Source organism: Anguilla rostrata, chromosome 1 (genome assembly GCF_018555375.3).
Source record: "Anguilla rostrata isolate EN2019 chromosome 1, ASM1855537v3, whole genome shotgun sequence".
In the NCBI taxonomy this organism is placed as follows: Eukaryota; Metazoa; Chordata; class Actinopteri; order Anguilliformes; family Anguillidae; genus Anguilla; species Anguilla rostrata.
In genome coordinates, this window is record NC_057933.1 from 71,454,794 (window position 1) to 71,470,389 (window position 15,596).

The 15,596-nt window shown below is 43.8% G+C and overlaps 2 protein-coding genes across 2 annotated transcripts; both read left to right on the top strand.

Annotated features, from left to right (window-relative positions):
- The first annotated feature begins 2,463 nt into the window (after positions 1-2,463).
- On the top strand, positions 2,464-3,152 carry nppcl (natriuretic peptide C-like). Its single transcript, XM_064309986.1, has 2 exons — positions 2,464-2,559; positions 2,868-3,152. Exons 1-2 carry the CDS (start codon positions 2,464-2,466, stop codon positions 3,150-3,152), a joined length of 381 nt encoding a protein of 126 aa, XP_064166056.1.
- A 4,991-nt stretch (positions 3,153-8,143) lies between these two features.
- On the top strand, positions 8,144-15,501 carry gapdh (glyceraldehyde-3-phosphate dehydrogenase). The gene is made up of 12 exons (XM_064310421.1): positions 8,144-8,266; positions 9,103-9,148; positions 11,643-11,742; positions 11,961-12,067; positions 12,178-12,268; positions 12,767-12,882; positions 13,603-13,684; positions 13,800-13,951; positions 14,353-14,431; positions 14,531-14,614; positions 14,795-14,892; positions 15,190-15,501. Exons 2-12 carry the CDS (start codon positions 9,126-9,128, stop codon positions 15,257-15,259), a joined length of 1,002 nt encoding a protein of 333 aa, XP_064166491.1. The 5' UTR covers positions 8,144-8,266; positions 9,103-9,125; the 3' UTR covers positions 15,260-15,501.
- Positions 15,502-15,596: the final 95 nt, after the last annotated feature.

Genomic DNA, 15,596 nt, shown 5'->3' on the forward strand with positions numbered 1-15,596 from the left:
GTAAGTCTTGTGTGTGTGTGTGCATGTTTACACAAATGGTGATCTCAGGGAGAGGCTAATTTATTTCCTTGTGGCAGATAACTGGTTGATTCTTGGTCGTTCGCTCCGCCCTGTATTTGGACAGTGAGGTGAGTTTTTGGCTTCACTTGCTCTGTCACAGCTTGGCCAGACAGGACCACCACCCCTCTCCGTTCCCCTCACCCTGCCCACTGCAACCCCTTTTCTACGCTGTGCCACACTATTTGGTTGCATTGATGGTTTTACCACCCGTTTAAGAGGTTGGTCAAATCTTTTGCACACCTTTTCATTTTCCAACAAAACTGCGGCGCATTTTTAAAAAATTGTTTTGCACGAACAAGCATCCGTTCTACCTCTCAGATTTCCTTACCCATTTCCCTTCTTCCTTGCATACATCCCTCTTGCATTCTCATTTTCTCCTCCCACCCACTCGCTCTCCCTCATCCACTCTCGCTCACCCCTGCTCAGATCTCACTCCCCCACTCCTCCCTCCATCACCCTCTCCTCCCTCTCTCGCCTGCTCTGCGCTGACATTTTATTGCAGTGTAGTTTCATTCCCGCTCCATCTTTTGTTGCTAATCTCTTTCCTCTCTCCTCTCGCCCACTCTGCCTCCCACTCCCTCTTTCGTTCTCCATCTCTTAAATGACAGAGAGTGCCATGAAGGCCAATTATTTGCTCTCCTGTCTTTGTGAGCTAGTTATGTAAAATCACACCTTGCTGGCTTTTGAAAAGTTTGATGGCTGAAGCTTCAATCTACTTGTCTTTTCAAGACACTGAGAGGCAATAAAATGTAAGTGCTAGGGGGGTAAAAAAAAATCCGAAATTTCTGGGGATCAAGAGAAATACTGGATGGGTGAACATTGCTGATGGGGGTTTTCTGTTCCTAAAGCTTGTTTATGCTTTCAGATTTCTGTACTGCATTAAGAAGTGAAGCGTTTGTTGGGTTTTTTTTTTTTTTAAGGCTAAGTGGTATCTGAGTAACTCGAAAGAGTCAAAGAACATGACTGTAAATATGTAAATGTCTTTGTGCATAACATTTGCACTGCATTTTTATGAGCCCAACAATATGTCCTCGCAGCATGTAGCACATCGTTGCCGGCCCTAAGTGTTTGTGTTGGGGGGGGGGGGTGGGGGCTGTGCGCACTGTTGGTCCAGCAGGGAGGCCGCGGGGGGCCAGAGAGCAGATGGCTCTGACAGACTGTATCCCGCTGAGGCAGGAGAAGGGGATGAGTCTGCGACACACGCTGCCAGAAGGAGAGAATAAAATAAAAAAAGATGGAAAGAGAAGTGAGAGACACGGAAGGGTTAGCTCAAGTCACGGTGAGGTCTTTCGGTTCCCACTCTCTGGCCTGCTGGCGAGTTCCAGTCAGGATCGCCTCGGGTCTCCCCCTGCTGCCCCCCACGAGGGCCTCCCAGACAGTTTTGTCATGAAGAAGGATTGCTGGGAAATTTGGGGGAGAAGAGGAAGGATGATGGAGAGTAAAGCATTGGAGATGAATACGAGAGAACCTTGCCACCCCACCCCACCCTCCCCAACCAGCATTATTGTCTTGGCAAAAGTTCGCCCTTGAACCGCAATGTTTTCTTGAGTGACATCATGCCACTCATGGGGGTGCAAGCAATGCGACAACCTGTAATTCTAGGTTGCTGTGGCAACTCAAGACACTTCCTCCACAGCTGTGACATCCCAGTGACAGGATATAAATGAGAGTCGGGGGGTGGTTTAGGTGTGTTATGGCGCATTAGAGCAGTAAATTCCTGACTGGGCTGCACTTGACGCAGATACAATAACATCAACGCGGAGTTGAGTACATGCGAGCTAGACCAGAGACCACATTACATTTACAGGATCACTGAAGCAGCGAGAGAGGGAGGGAGGGAGAGCGAGAGATGCTTTCAGAAGGTGCCAAAAAGTGAGAGAGGTAGAAGAGAGAGAGAGAAAGGGAGAGATGGAACACAGTCTATGAACGACACAGTACAGCGGTCGCATCAAGCTTCAGGGGAAGACCTACGGAGAAAGGTGGGTAATTTTACCTTTGCTTCTATAGGCACAGGTTTAATGACCATAAAAAAAGTATTCGGACAGACATCAGTTCTTTTCACTGGCTTTAAAGTTGCTCGTGGATGCTTCTGATCTTGAATGGTGTCCACATTTTTTGCAGCGTTATTTTAAGTGAGGATTAACTTTGGTTTGTAGTGCATGGATTTCAATTTCCATCTTTGCTAAATAGTACCAATATGAGTTTCACGCAGTAAATGTGTTCTACAGAAAAGCATTGGTAGTGCACTATAATAAGTGTTTAACGTCACTCGTACTGTGAAATGTGTCAGAGAGTTTTATGTCTCACAGGAAATGCGCTAAATTTTGCGACTCTTTGTGTTTGAATTTGAAGCACAACAAAAGGGGAGAAGTTCCCATTCGTCCAGGTCTCCTTCCTGCAATGATGTGCAAGGCTCTGATCTTTGCCGTGCTGCTCCTAGCAGTTCCCCTGGAACGTGCAGACAGTCGAGCCCTCAGGACCCCCGTGGATGCCATACAGGTATGCAGAGAGACAGGGTGCAGGAGAGGGAGACTCTAACTTAGGAGTTCAATGTGCGGTACAATTCTCAAATCAAATGTGTCGTTTCTTGTGCTTGGCACATCGACAGCAGGTGTCACTTCTCACGTTTGACTTATTTGATTGGATTATACTGTTTTAAGTAATCAACTTCTGTACGTATACCATATAATTTAATAGGTGTTTATTTATTTATTTTTTTTAATTGATAATGCTTTTAGTGGAAACTATTGTAAATATATTGTTTTGTTGCTTTTTTCACCCTTACCAACATTTAGTTTGTCGAACAGTTTTTGGAACACTACAATGACCTCTTGAACATTGATGACCTTGAGAATCAGACGGGAGATCAACTGGAGAGTCCACAACCGTTGGGCTCGGGGCTAAAGGTTGCAGAGTACCCCAAGTGGATCGACATTCCTTCGCAGAACGACAACACTTGGTTCCGCCTCCTGAGGGGGGCTTTGGCCAATCGGAAAAGGGCTTTACCGGACAGAGCGAAGCGGGGTTGGAACCGGGGCTGCTTTGGCCTCAAACTTGACCGCATTGGCTCGCTGAGCGGTCTCGGATGTTAGTGGTTGACTGTGGTCAGTGCTGATCTCCAGGAGCGAAACTGGAACTACAACCAACATGATGAAGTGCAGTGAAGGTCCCCCCAATGAATATTGCTTTTCATTCAAACCATACTGGGAAGAATGCAAACTTACTGTACTGCTGGTGCAATTATCGTAGTCCATGGTTAAAAACAGAGTCTGATATGTGTCATTAACTTAAAAGTTAGTAATAATACCAACCTACCAACTGTTGCTAATGCTTTGTAGAATTGTTCAAACTAGTTGTTCTTTCCAGTTGTGGAGTTGTAATATTTAACCTGAGTGATGTGTATTTTTAAATTATTGTTTGTGTGTAGACTATTATTTGTCTTATGTTTGCTTTCAAATATTTGGTGTATTATGTCTTTCAGAGTTACTGTATATTATTAATATTTGTGATGAATTTTAATTGTTCTACATAAGTGTAAATTAAATTGCATGTTTGATGGACTGTAAATTAACATTTTTTAAATGTCAGTTATTTAATTGCAGTAAGATTTGTTATTTCCTTTTGTTTACATTCCATGTAGCATGAATAAGTCTTATTTTAAAATCATAGACCGAGTTAATCACTGGTGCCTTGATTTATATGTAGGCAGTTATAGTATTCATGTGTTGATACAGCTTTCATTTCAAATGTGCAAATTTACTTCTTCAGCCTGGTCATAGGTATGGAGAAATCATAGTTTGCACCCTTTTGAAAACCCATTGTGGCCATTATAACCTGCATTTCTGCTAATAAATTTAAATCGAGGAAAATCTAACTTTGTAACTGCATAAAATAAACATCCTGTTATGTTGTTATAAATATGTATCTTTTGTTGAGCCAAGCAAATCCAATTAAAATGGCATGTACAAGTCAGTAAGAATTCCTGGTTTACTTGTGTTTTAAACAAAATCTTATATTCCCATTTTAAAAATGACCCACCCCCTCACTCAAAAAATCGACATCCTTTCTTTCACAAGCTAAACATGCCAATAATTTGGGGCCTCCTGTGTCAGAATTGAATTTCAAATTGAATTTAGAATTAAGCTTCAAAATTAGCTGTAAAACAGATTTCCACCTTACCCAAGAAAAATAGTTACAGGATAAATCCAAGGATGTCCAGTCTTATCCGAAAAGGGCCATTGTGGGTGCAGGTTTATGTGTTCTTAGACACCCGATTTTACTCATCCATGTCTTGACTGAAGACCATACGTTCATCCATCTATCTATTATCTATACCTGCTTATCCTGGGAAGGGTTGCGGAGGGTGCTGGGGGCTATCCCACTGTGCATTGGGCGAGAGGCACCCCGGACAGGCCGCCAATATATCGCAGGGCACACAAAATTCACTCACCATTCACTCACACATTCATACTTATGGGCAATTTAGAGTCCCCAATTAGCCTACCTGCATGTCTTTGGACTGTGGGAGGAAACAGGAGCACCCGGAGCGACAAGGGAAGAACATACAAACTCCACACAGAAAGGCCCAGGCGAGGATTTGAACCCAGGTTGTTGCTGTGAGCCGGCCCAACCCAATAAACAAAGTAAACATTTGTTTAGGGCCCAGAGATTGGTTTGGGGCCCCCTCCCTCCAAGATATATATCAATATATATTTTTTAAATAAATAATTGTGTTCCCTAAGACAATGTCTTTTTCATTGATCTAAATATATTTCTATTGGTGCCAAATCTTGCTGGCTGGGGCTTGGTGGGTGGTTTTCGACCGAAACAGAGGGCCCCATATATACGTTTTGTTTGGGGCCCCCAAAAACCTTGGGCTGACCCTGGCTGTGAGGCAGCAGTGCTAACCACCTGCACACACACCAACCCTTTTCGGGTAAAATTGGACACCCCTGGATTGATCCCCAAAATTAAGTTGAAGAAAGTTTTTTTTAAATGTGACCACAAGGTGTCAGTATTTTACTATTAATCCTCAATGAACTCTTGTTGCTGGAGGAGGACTGTTACTCATCTCCAGTGCATTTGACAGTCACTTGCACAGTGTAGGCTTGCACACTGTTACCAGGGTGCTTTTGGATTTCCCCCCTCCACCCTCCCCCCCGGTAACTTAATAAATTAAGTTAATTGAAGAGTCTAAATTGCCCATAGGCATGAATGTGAGAATGAATGGTGCATGTGCCCTACAACAAGGTGTTTTCTTGCAGGTTAGATACTGGATGGATAATTAATTTGTGTAAATATCCAAGATTTATCTACATAGGTATGGTGTGTTATTGTTAGTAATCAGTTTATTAATTTATTATCACTATGACACAAGGATGCTTACAATCTTTTTTAGATCCAAAAAGGTACACCAAAATGTCTATCAGTATGTGATAGGATTATATCAGTCAACAAAGATAGAAATTACCATGATATTTAATATTACGTTGAATTTCAATGTCGATGTGGCAGGGATGGGGAGAGTCTTGATACAGTTCTCTTGTGCTTTACAGTATGCACAGTACAGGCTTTAAGTAATCCACCCGTGAACCTACCTGACTCACAAGCTGATCTTTATTAATCAAAAATAAAAGTGTTTTATAAGTGAACCGTTTCCGTGACTGACATTTCAGACCGCAGCATGGGTGGGAACAGGTCACGAAAAAGGTCTCGCAAGTTGCATCTATTTTTAGTTTGACTTTTACCTCACATGAACTTCAGTGCTATGCACCGAAAAGATGGGGTGGTGAGAGGAGGGTGTCTGTAACTTGGTCGGGATATCTGAGGTTACCATAGCATTTAAATGAGAAATTATGCCACACATAATGATGGCTGGTGCAAGAAATCTGAATGAGTACAAGATTATAACTTGAATTCAATTTGCAAGAATGGAAATTCATGTATGGTAGACACGGTTTTTGCTTTCACGTTTGCTTTTTCCACACTTTAGACCAGATGATTCAATAATATTTAGTTGGTAAAAGGTTAATTATTATGGTATTGAAACTATGCCAGGAAATCTAAACAATCAAATACATAAACAATCAAATACAATGCAGCTCAAAGGAATATCTTGAGATTAGTACAGTCAGTCATTAAGCATGGTTTAAGTCTGAGTATTTGTACAACACAGCTCTTTGGAGAGTTTTCTTAGACCCTGTCTTCTTTCGTAAAAAGACCCTTGGATTAGCTAACCAAAGGTACTACCTGGGTATCCTGGACTAGACCTGGGTTTGCGACTTAAAGAGAACAATTGAGACAGGAGGGTAATGTAGTATATTACAATACATTCATTCTACTCATCCAACCCGCTTTTACAATGGTTCAGTTTCAAACCTATGAGATGTATACCTTTTTGTGACATTTCAAGGTTGGAAAAATAGCTTCCTCTAGCCAGCACGGTTTCGCAGGAGATGGATCACACAGGCCAGAAACAGATTTCTAGACCCGGATGTACCTGCATGTACATCTTCAAAAACTACGCATGCGCAATCGAAATATTGTGAGGCCTACGCTGCCTGACCATTTCTTAGGCGAGAGCGGGGTGGTTATAAGGTGAAAGTACTGGGTCATGTTCTTTGCAGTAAATGTCACGCCCAGGAAGAAAGAGATCTGATCCCTCTCCTGCTTCTGGCTCAATCACTTTTGAGAAGGTCAGCCATACAGCTGTATCTCTCCCTCTTAACTTGCTATCTAAGGACTTTTTATATCTGTCATTACCTCACAATCCCCTCCTGCCAACCCCCCACCACCCCACACCTTTGTCTTACATAATAAGTAAAGTTACAGTAACCTACATCAGAAGTGGTGGCATTCAGCAAATCTCAGACAGACACAATGCACAGGTAGAGGCTATTCATGGTTCTATTCAGTCAATAAACATGCACAACTACAGGAACTCAGCAGTAAAGTTACTACTACACTTATACCATTTAACAGAAGTATGGTTTCCCAGTCCATACTTTGGGGACTTCCAGGTTACATTCACACTGTCCTTGCACATTTGATTATGAAATCGTAAACATAACATGCAATATGGGAAGGACAAAGGAATATATGCTAATCATTATCATAGGTCTTCAGTCCTGGTCCAGGAGAGCCAGAGAGTCTGTTGGTTTTTGTTTTCACCTTAAAATCAGCAACCGATTCAGACCCAAGAAACCAGGGTTAAACTGCTTTCACTGATCGATTGCTCTGCAAGTGCTTAGCAACACTTAGCAACGCAGACTCTGCGGCACTCCAGGACCATGCAGAAGTGACTACTGAACAATATGAATAATGTATATGGCTTCATTTTTCTACATTAATTTTTTATTTTAGAAAATTTCAAAGAATATCCTCCAACCTGGAAAGTAATTTTCAGAGCATTGGTGCGATTTTTCATTTACATGTTTACATTCAGTGAGGTTTATTGCACACAGCAGGTAACGGTAAAGACTGGAGATATACGGCGCTCTCCTGCTGTGTTTCATATAGCGATGGACGGTGGAAGTCCATGCACATATTTTTTTTCACGTGCTCTTTATATTTTATCGGGGGAAAACCAAATAAAAGATTCTTAAATACAGTTCATTTACCTGTGCATTAGCAATAAACGCAAAACTTTTAGTCGAATTCATGGTCCCGTTAGTCACTGACCTAGCCGTTTGCAGGGCTGCCATCGTGCGTACAACACCAGCAAGCAAAATTCCAGAATTACACGAGGACTGGATTCTGTTACTGTCGATTAGACTGGGCAGTCAGAAACTGCACGAATCTTCTTCAGTAGGCTACACTACATAATTGGCAGACGGGCAGCATTATGCGTATCACCACGATTCATGTTATCCATAGGACAGAGATTAAAAAGAGTCTCTCCCCCTTTTTACCCTAACCTCACTTATAATATGAACTTTGAAAGGTCAATCAAAACTTCGCATTTGCTTATGTATCAAGGTGCTGCTTTTAAACGTGCAACATAAGAGTTTAATTTAGGAAATATCCGAACTTCAAATTTCAGTAACTTTGACGACCTTGACATTCTAGAGGGGCGGACCAACACGTGGGTTAAGGAGAGGGGGTGTGGCCTTCACGAGGTGATACAATAAATTCCCAATGCAACTTCGCTTGACCCAGCTCACACATTTGAGTTCTGGAACAGACGTGCAGAGGCTACTCACAAACGGTAACGCTTGCTAACAGCCCTTGCTTATATGCAGTTTTTCCAAGCTGTAGCTGAATATTAGTCAACATACTTGCACTGAATTGATCTGTTTGCTATATCTTTGTCATTCATATAACCTGAATTCTTCTGAACCTTAAAATTGGTATGATATATTATTTAGATTACAAACGTTCATCACGTTCAACAGTAGTTTAGTTTGTTGCAATTAAATGCGATTTAGCCTGCATTCTCTGCTTGCTCATTCGGATTGATTGCACCATTGTCTAATGCTGGTCCGCCGATTGTTGGCACACCTTCTATCCTGCTAAACTATGACGTAATTTAACTTGCTGTCCAAAACGACTAAATAAATCCAGTGCGAATGTCCTGCAATGTGTACCTCCGCTGATTTCGAGTTTGAATGAGGACAGCGGTTGTCTTCTGAATGCTTGTAGATTGATAGGTCAGGTTCAGTTTGCTGGTCCTTGATGTTTCCAAATCTAGAAAAGGGCTATCTTTGCGAAATAAGTGTTGATTTGTTCCTAACTGGTATTGATTGTCCTTGTGCAGACCATGTAGCCTATTGACCATATAAGCACATGCAGGTGGTACACAACTTCTTTTAATTTTGTCTTCCCATTGGTAGCCCATGTGCAGAATCTTATCAGGAGTTCCATATAGCTTGTTGATGACTTATTAACAGAAGCATGGCGTATGTGTGTTTGTATAGATTGAAGTCTTTCATCTCAGACATTGCACTTATCTCTGAGATTATCAGTTCAGTTATGTTCTGAGGCCTCTGTCTCAATTTGTACCACAAGTCTTAAGATTTATTTGTCTTAATTTTTTTTTTTCAGAGGACTGAACTAACTCAGGCAAAATGGTGAAAGTTGGAGTCAACGGGTAAGAGTCTTTCCTTTTAATTGTATAACTTGCTATCCCAAAACCTTGCTTCCAAGTTAAGATGTGCTGTTTACCTTGTTCGCATTCAGTAGGAAGTTCAAAGGTTGCAAAGTGATAACCTTGGTGCAGAGTTGCACAATGCCCTCGATGCCTTCATTTCACATGTGGACTTGCTGTGTTTTGCCAGTGGTGTCCCCCTCTGCCTTCCAGCCTCCCTTTTCCAGTGTCTTTAATTATAGTTTGGTTGTCATATCACTCCCCTGCCTCAGCTGTCACATTCCTCCCTCCTTCGCTCTAATTTTAGCCAGACAACCTTTCAGCACAAGTTCACGCGTCTCTTGTGCAGACTGTGTTTGTCCACTAGCATTCTCTGCGCATAACCCATAGATCCTCAACTGACTTCAAGCATCCGTGAGGAAAGGAAACCGACACAGTTTTAAACCGTTTCTGAAAAAGCCGCTCGAGGACTTGTCCTGACGTGACCCGTGACCGCATACCATGGCGCCAAATGCCCTAGTGTACTCGCAGGGCTGTAGGCACATCCGAAAATGAGCGACCCAGACGCTGACCAAGCTCACTAGAGTCAGGTGCATCTGGGTGCGCTGTTCTCCTTGGGGAGGGCCGATGAGCAGGGCTGGGTGTACCGGGGGCACCCGTGGCGGTTTCACAAACTGTACGCACGTTGCCCACGCTCCACACGGTGGCCCTTAACTAGGACTTTGTTCTTGCTTCCCTTCGTTGCTAAAGTGTTTTGCACCGGGCTCTTGTTTAGAGAAGGGGGGAGTGTGTAATTGCGCATAGCTGCTGAGCTGTGCGTCACCACTGTTCAAAGTTCTGCCTTGCACTCACCTGGCGCGATTACACTTATCTAGTCAGTAAATATTTTCCAGCTTGTTGAGTAACGCTCTTCTGCCAGCATTAAAGTTGTTTAATTCACAGTTCACATACACTTCATTGGACAGATGATTTGGTTTATTGGCTTTATAGTATCTACTGTATAAGCCCCTCTAGACTAATATGGTAGATGATGCATACACTGGTCAGTTTCTGGCCTAGCTCCAACTTTTTTGGTATGATGGTATTTTGTATTTTATGTAATTTTTTAGAAATAAGGTCAGCTCGCTGCCATTAGGAAAAATAAAACAATCACTGGCTGCTCATTTAAAGAAAAAAAATAAAACCTTTTAGATTCAGAAAAAACAAGGTGCTCATTGAACAGGGCAGTGATATCTGGACACCAGCAAATAATGGTGGTACAGTGCAAAGACTATAAAACTGGGCTTACTCTAGTGACGTGGATGAGTGCCTTTAACTTAACTGAAGTAAGCCCAATTTTACGCCCTTTGTACTACTGTGCTGCTGTTCTGCGCTAGTCTCCAGAACTGCCTTCAGTTCTTAAAAGGTTGCCCCTGTGCAACTGAGCTTGGAGTAAGCTGAGAACTGCCCTTGATTCTACATTCCAGAGCGGATGGCATATACTTGACTGATATGTCTGTTAAGTTGGTAATTTTACAAACTGTGCCAATGACAGACAGTTCCCTTCATAGGGCACACAATAAATATATGAGAATGACTGACTGAGGGCCATGTTTGAGTGTGTCAAATACAAAATGAGTTCCTTATCTCTGCAATCGTATGTGTCCCTACTGCCAACTGAAGTTACTTCAGTGGTAATGATTTGTACTGAGGATGCAACACCCAGACCAGTCGTGTACCCAAGTGATGCCAGTCCCTTGCCTTTTGTTGTCATATTGCTCCATGTTGTTTGGGCACTTCGCCTGTGAGTGTGCATATTAGCATTCGGTGCACGGTGTTCTCGGGTAAATGTGACGACCCCACTGTCCGGTAAAGCTCCACGGCTAGTCTCCCACCAGCCTGTTTTCTGGTTAAACAATAACCCCCTGATAATCGAGCCGATCATTCATTGCACTGAAGGGACCGGCTTGTGTAGAAACGACGGCTAAACTTTATGCCCAAAAATAACTCGTATGGCCTTGTTCCAGCTAGGAGTCTGATTTCACTCTGATATATTTACAACCCTTTCAACCTATGCAACTGTGGGTGAATCAAAAAAAAATGACCTGCAGTGACTTGCTGGTAAACTCTGTGACATTGAATGTGTCAGTGTTCACTGTAGTATCATGCATGAACTGTGAGTGGTAATGCAGAGCAGTCTATTCATACCAACCATCTATGGCATGGAACCATATAGCCTCTGCTTATTAGTGTCATGGTCCCTGTGGTATTCCATTTTATCAGCTGAGGAAGGCTGACCATGAAAGGCAATAGGCTGCTGGGTTGCTGTGACTGGCCCACTCATGCCCTCTACTGTCAGGAACAGGGAATTACAATATAGGCATCGTGACATCAAGTTAGGTTTTGTTAATACGTTTAAAGGGTGTCTTGCTGTATTTTTGACTGCTGGTCCTTTTTCACGAGGTTGAGTTGCATTTAATAAAGTGGTGTTTTAACTTCGGCATTTTATCGTTCTCAGATTCGGGCGTATTGGTCGCCTTGTGACCCGCGCTGCTTTCCATTCCGGAAAGGTCCAGGTTGTGGCCATCAATGACCCCTTCATTGACCTGGACTACATGGTGAGAAGAGAGGATTGTTTAAAAATAAAAAATGGGGGATGATGGGGAGTAACACAGTAGAAGGGCCGTTCTGTACGTACAACTGGATTGATGAAGGCAGTGCTTCTGAACGTTACAGCTTTTGTAGGTTTGAACTGTCAGTCTCTCTTTGTTTTGGCATTTCACCCTTCCATCTCTTCTCTACACTCTCACCACCCATTCCATCCCCCCCCCACAAGGTGTACATGTTCAAGTATGACTCCACCCACGGACGTTTCCACGGTGAGGTGAAGGCCGAAGGCGGAAAGCTCCACATTGCTGGCCATGTTATCACAGTGTTCCACGAGTGAGTGCCTCCATCCTGCCAGTGTGAAGTTTCAGGATGGGTCATCCTGGTGCTCTGCGTCTCGTTTCTCACCTGCTCTTTGTCCCCCCCCCCCCCCCCCCGGCTTGCAGGAGGGACCCCACCAACATCAAATGGGGCGAGGCTGGTGCCGACTACGTTGTGGAATCCACTGGTGTCTTCACCACCATCGAGAAGGCCTCTGTACGTGCCTGACCTTCATGCCTGGATTATCACACCTGGCTACAGTGTATAACTGCTGCTTACTGTAGCTCCTTATTGGGGGTGGGGGGTGTAATCTGTGCACAGCTGGGTCACTTGAACACCATTCAAGTTTCCATTCAACTCTTCTCCGCCCCCCCCCCCCCCCAAAGTGCTGTGGTCATGGTGTGAATACAGGAATGCTTTATCAGATGCAAATTGTTGGCCGGTTTTGTTGTCAGCACATGCATACATGCACGTGTGTACACACTGCTGTCCTCTCCACATAGCTATGTTGCTGTGGTTTAGTTAGTCATATAGAGTTAACATGTTTTTAATAAGAATGCAGCTCAGCGTGCTTTACACAAGTTTAGATGTTTTAACTGTATATAAATGTCCATAAAATATAGCTGCTTGGCATTGAAGATTTTTAAACGAAGACAGGCGGGCATAGGGACAGCACTGACTAACACACTGCCTCTCCACCTTCTCCCAACGTAGACTCACCTGAAGGGAGGTGCCAAGAGGGTCATCATCTCCGCCCCCAGCGCTGACGCCCCCATGTTCGTGATGGGCGTCAACCACGAAAAATATGACAAATCCCTGAAGGTTGTCAGGTATGTCCCTGTCATCTCCTGTGTCCTTGTGGATGGCTTATCCTTGTGTGGGCGGAGGGGGGGCGTGGTGCATGCGACAGAGCCCAGTCAGTCATCCATCCATGCTGTGCCAGACCTTGGCTGGAAGCCCTGCAGGCCATTGGCAGGGCTGTCAGCAGCTCATCATTCAGACACCAGGAGCCTGCAGACACCAGCTGCACATGGAGCACTCCTCTGCAGCCACTGTGCAGCTGCGCATGGAGCATTCTCCTCTGCAGCAACTGTACCTGTGTCCCCAACATGAAACCTCTTCTGGTGGTCTAATCCACACTTAAACCAGCACAAGTGCATTCAGCCAATTGGCAAATTTGGCCTGTGTAATTGGTGACCACGAAAACCTGAATGCACACCGACCCCACGGGAATGAAATGGCCCGCCCCTGGTGTAGAACGTGCTTATCTGTGCTCTCCTGAATCTGTGGAGGTTGCAATGATGGGCCTACAAATACAAATTGTGTGTTCCAAATGTGAAGAAGGGATGGGGAGGACCTGGTTAAATGGGTTACAAAAACTTAAATGGAGAAAACCTAGAATATTTTTTCTAAAAGAAATTGGTTGTTATATATTTTTTTTTTTTTCTTTTTTTTTTTTTTTCTTTCCCCTTTTCAAATATGAACTGCAACCCCCATAATGCACTCCTGACAGCTGAGTGGTAAGATTGTGATGTCACTTCTCTCCACAGCAATGCCTCCTGCACAACCAACTGCCTGGCTCCCCTGGCCAAGGTCGTCAATGACAAATTCGTAATTATTGAGGGACTCATGGTGAGGATCTTGTGTGATTTCAATTACTTGTATCATTTTCATTTATATATAAAAAGGAGTGCAGGACAGGAGACCTCCTCGGCCAACCTCCACGGCTCCTTTCTGTTACCCTTAGAGCACAGTACACGCCATCACAGCTACCCAGAAGACGGTGGACGGGCCCTCTGGCAAGCTGTGGAGGGACGGCCGTGGCGCCAGCCAGAACATCATCCCCGCCTCCACTGGTGCCGCCAAGGCTGTGGGGAAGGTCATCCCCGAGCTTAACGGGTAAGCGCCGACGCTGCTGCTCTCCTGGGCATGGCAGTGCCACGCTAAAGTTACTGCTGCGTGCAGCCTTACATTGCAGTTCCTGTGGTGCTACCTCTTCAGCGCTTTAAGCCAACCTTTATACCAAAAAAAAAAAAAGAAAAGTTAGATAAGTACAGAAATGCAATAGTAGGACTTGTAACACTGGATGGACTTATGAATGCAATAGTAGGAATTTAAATCGGACAGCCCAGATTTCCATGCGTTTAAAGTTGTTAGTTAAACCAAAGTCCTGTATTTTTGAAACTCAAAGCTGTACGTTTATAGATTGCATACAAGTGAGGCTTCTGAAGCCTTAAATATAGCCTTTCCTGTCTGCATGTCTAAAGATGATCACGGTCTGCTTTCACTTTCTGTTTCAGCAAGCTGACCGGTATGGCTTTCCGTGTCCCCACTCCCAACGTGTCTGTGGTTGACCTGACAGTCCGTCTGGAGAAACCCGTAAGTCTCTAACTCCCCTCTTTTGAATAAATGCTATACCTCTACAATTAATACCCAGAAGTGGTCTTTGACTGCGTCTCCTTCCCTCCTCCAATCCAGGCTAAGTATGATGACATCAAGAAGGTGATTAAGGAAGCGGCAGAAGGGCCCATGAAGGGCATTCTGGGATACACAGAACACCAGGTCAGTGCCGGACTCTAACATTGATTCAAATTGATTCCAACTGACGCTGGTTAGCAGATTTATTTCATTATCAGGGTGTTAGGTGACACTGATTTAGAAATGAAGAAATTATGGTACTGATGATGTCAATCACTTAATACTCCTGGTTACCATCATCTGCCCTCTTGCTTTCACTCTTAGGTGGTATCCACCGACTTCAATGGAGACACCCACTCCTCCATCTTTGATGCTGGTGCTGGAATTGCACTGAATGACCACTTTGTGAAGCTTGTCTCATGGTATGTACCATTTAGATCAGTACAGATACTCTTCCCACGGTCTTCTGACTGATCCTGGCTTGCCGTATGCGCGGTGGCGGGGAAATTTCACTGATATTAAAAGATCTGCACTGTGGTTGACGCGTCTGAAAGTCCAGTCCAACAGTGCAGAATTTGTTTAGCTTCTCAGGGATTGTTCCGTTGACTGTTAAGTGAGTGTGAATGAAGTGCAGGTCAGGCTCTGAATAAGACCGCTGGTTGGCTCTCTGAACATCCTCCTGCTTTCATTTCACTTAACGACATGCCCTTTTTTGACAGGTACGACAATGAGTTCGGCTACAGCAACCGCGTCGTTGACCTGATGGTCCACATGGCCTCAAAGGAGTAGAGCCACCAGCCGATCCTGTGAGGAATTTCTCTCCTTGATTGTACTCTCCATCAGACTGCCTGTGAATACATAAAAATTGAAGATGTGTTCATTTCTTTTGTACTAAAAAAGCCCTGTTCTGTTCGGTGTGAGGTAAAATTACATTAATTGTAATGAACAAAATTCAATTTTCAGTTTGATCCCCCAAAAGAGGTTAGACTGCATAGTTTGTCACCAAATAAAGTCCTCGGTTTGTGAGTAAATTGAATTTGGTTCTGTTTGTTTATGGATGGATGGTACTGGGTATACCGTTTCTGACTTGGTGAATGTTGGAAACTCAAACTCATCGTGACTATTG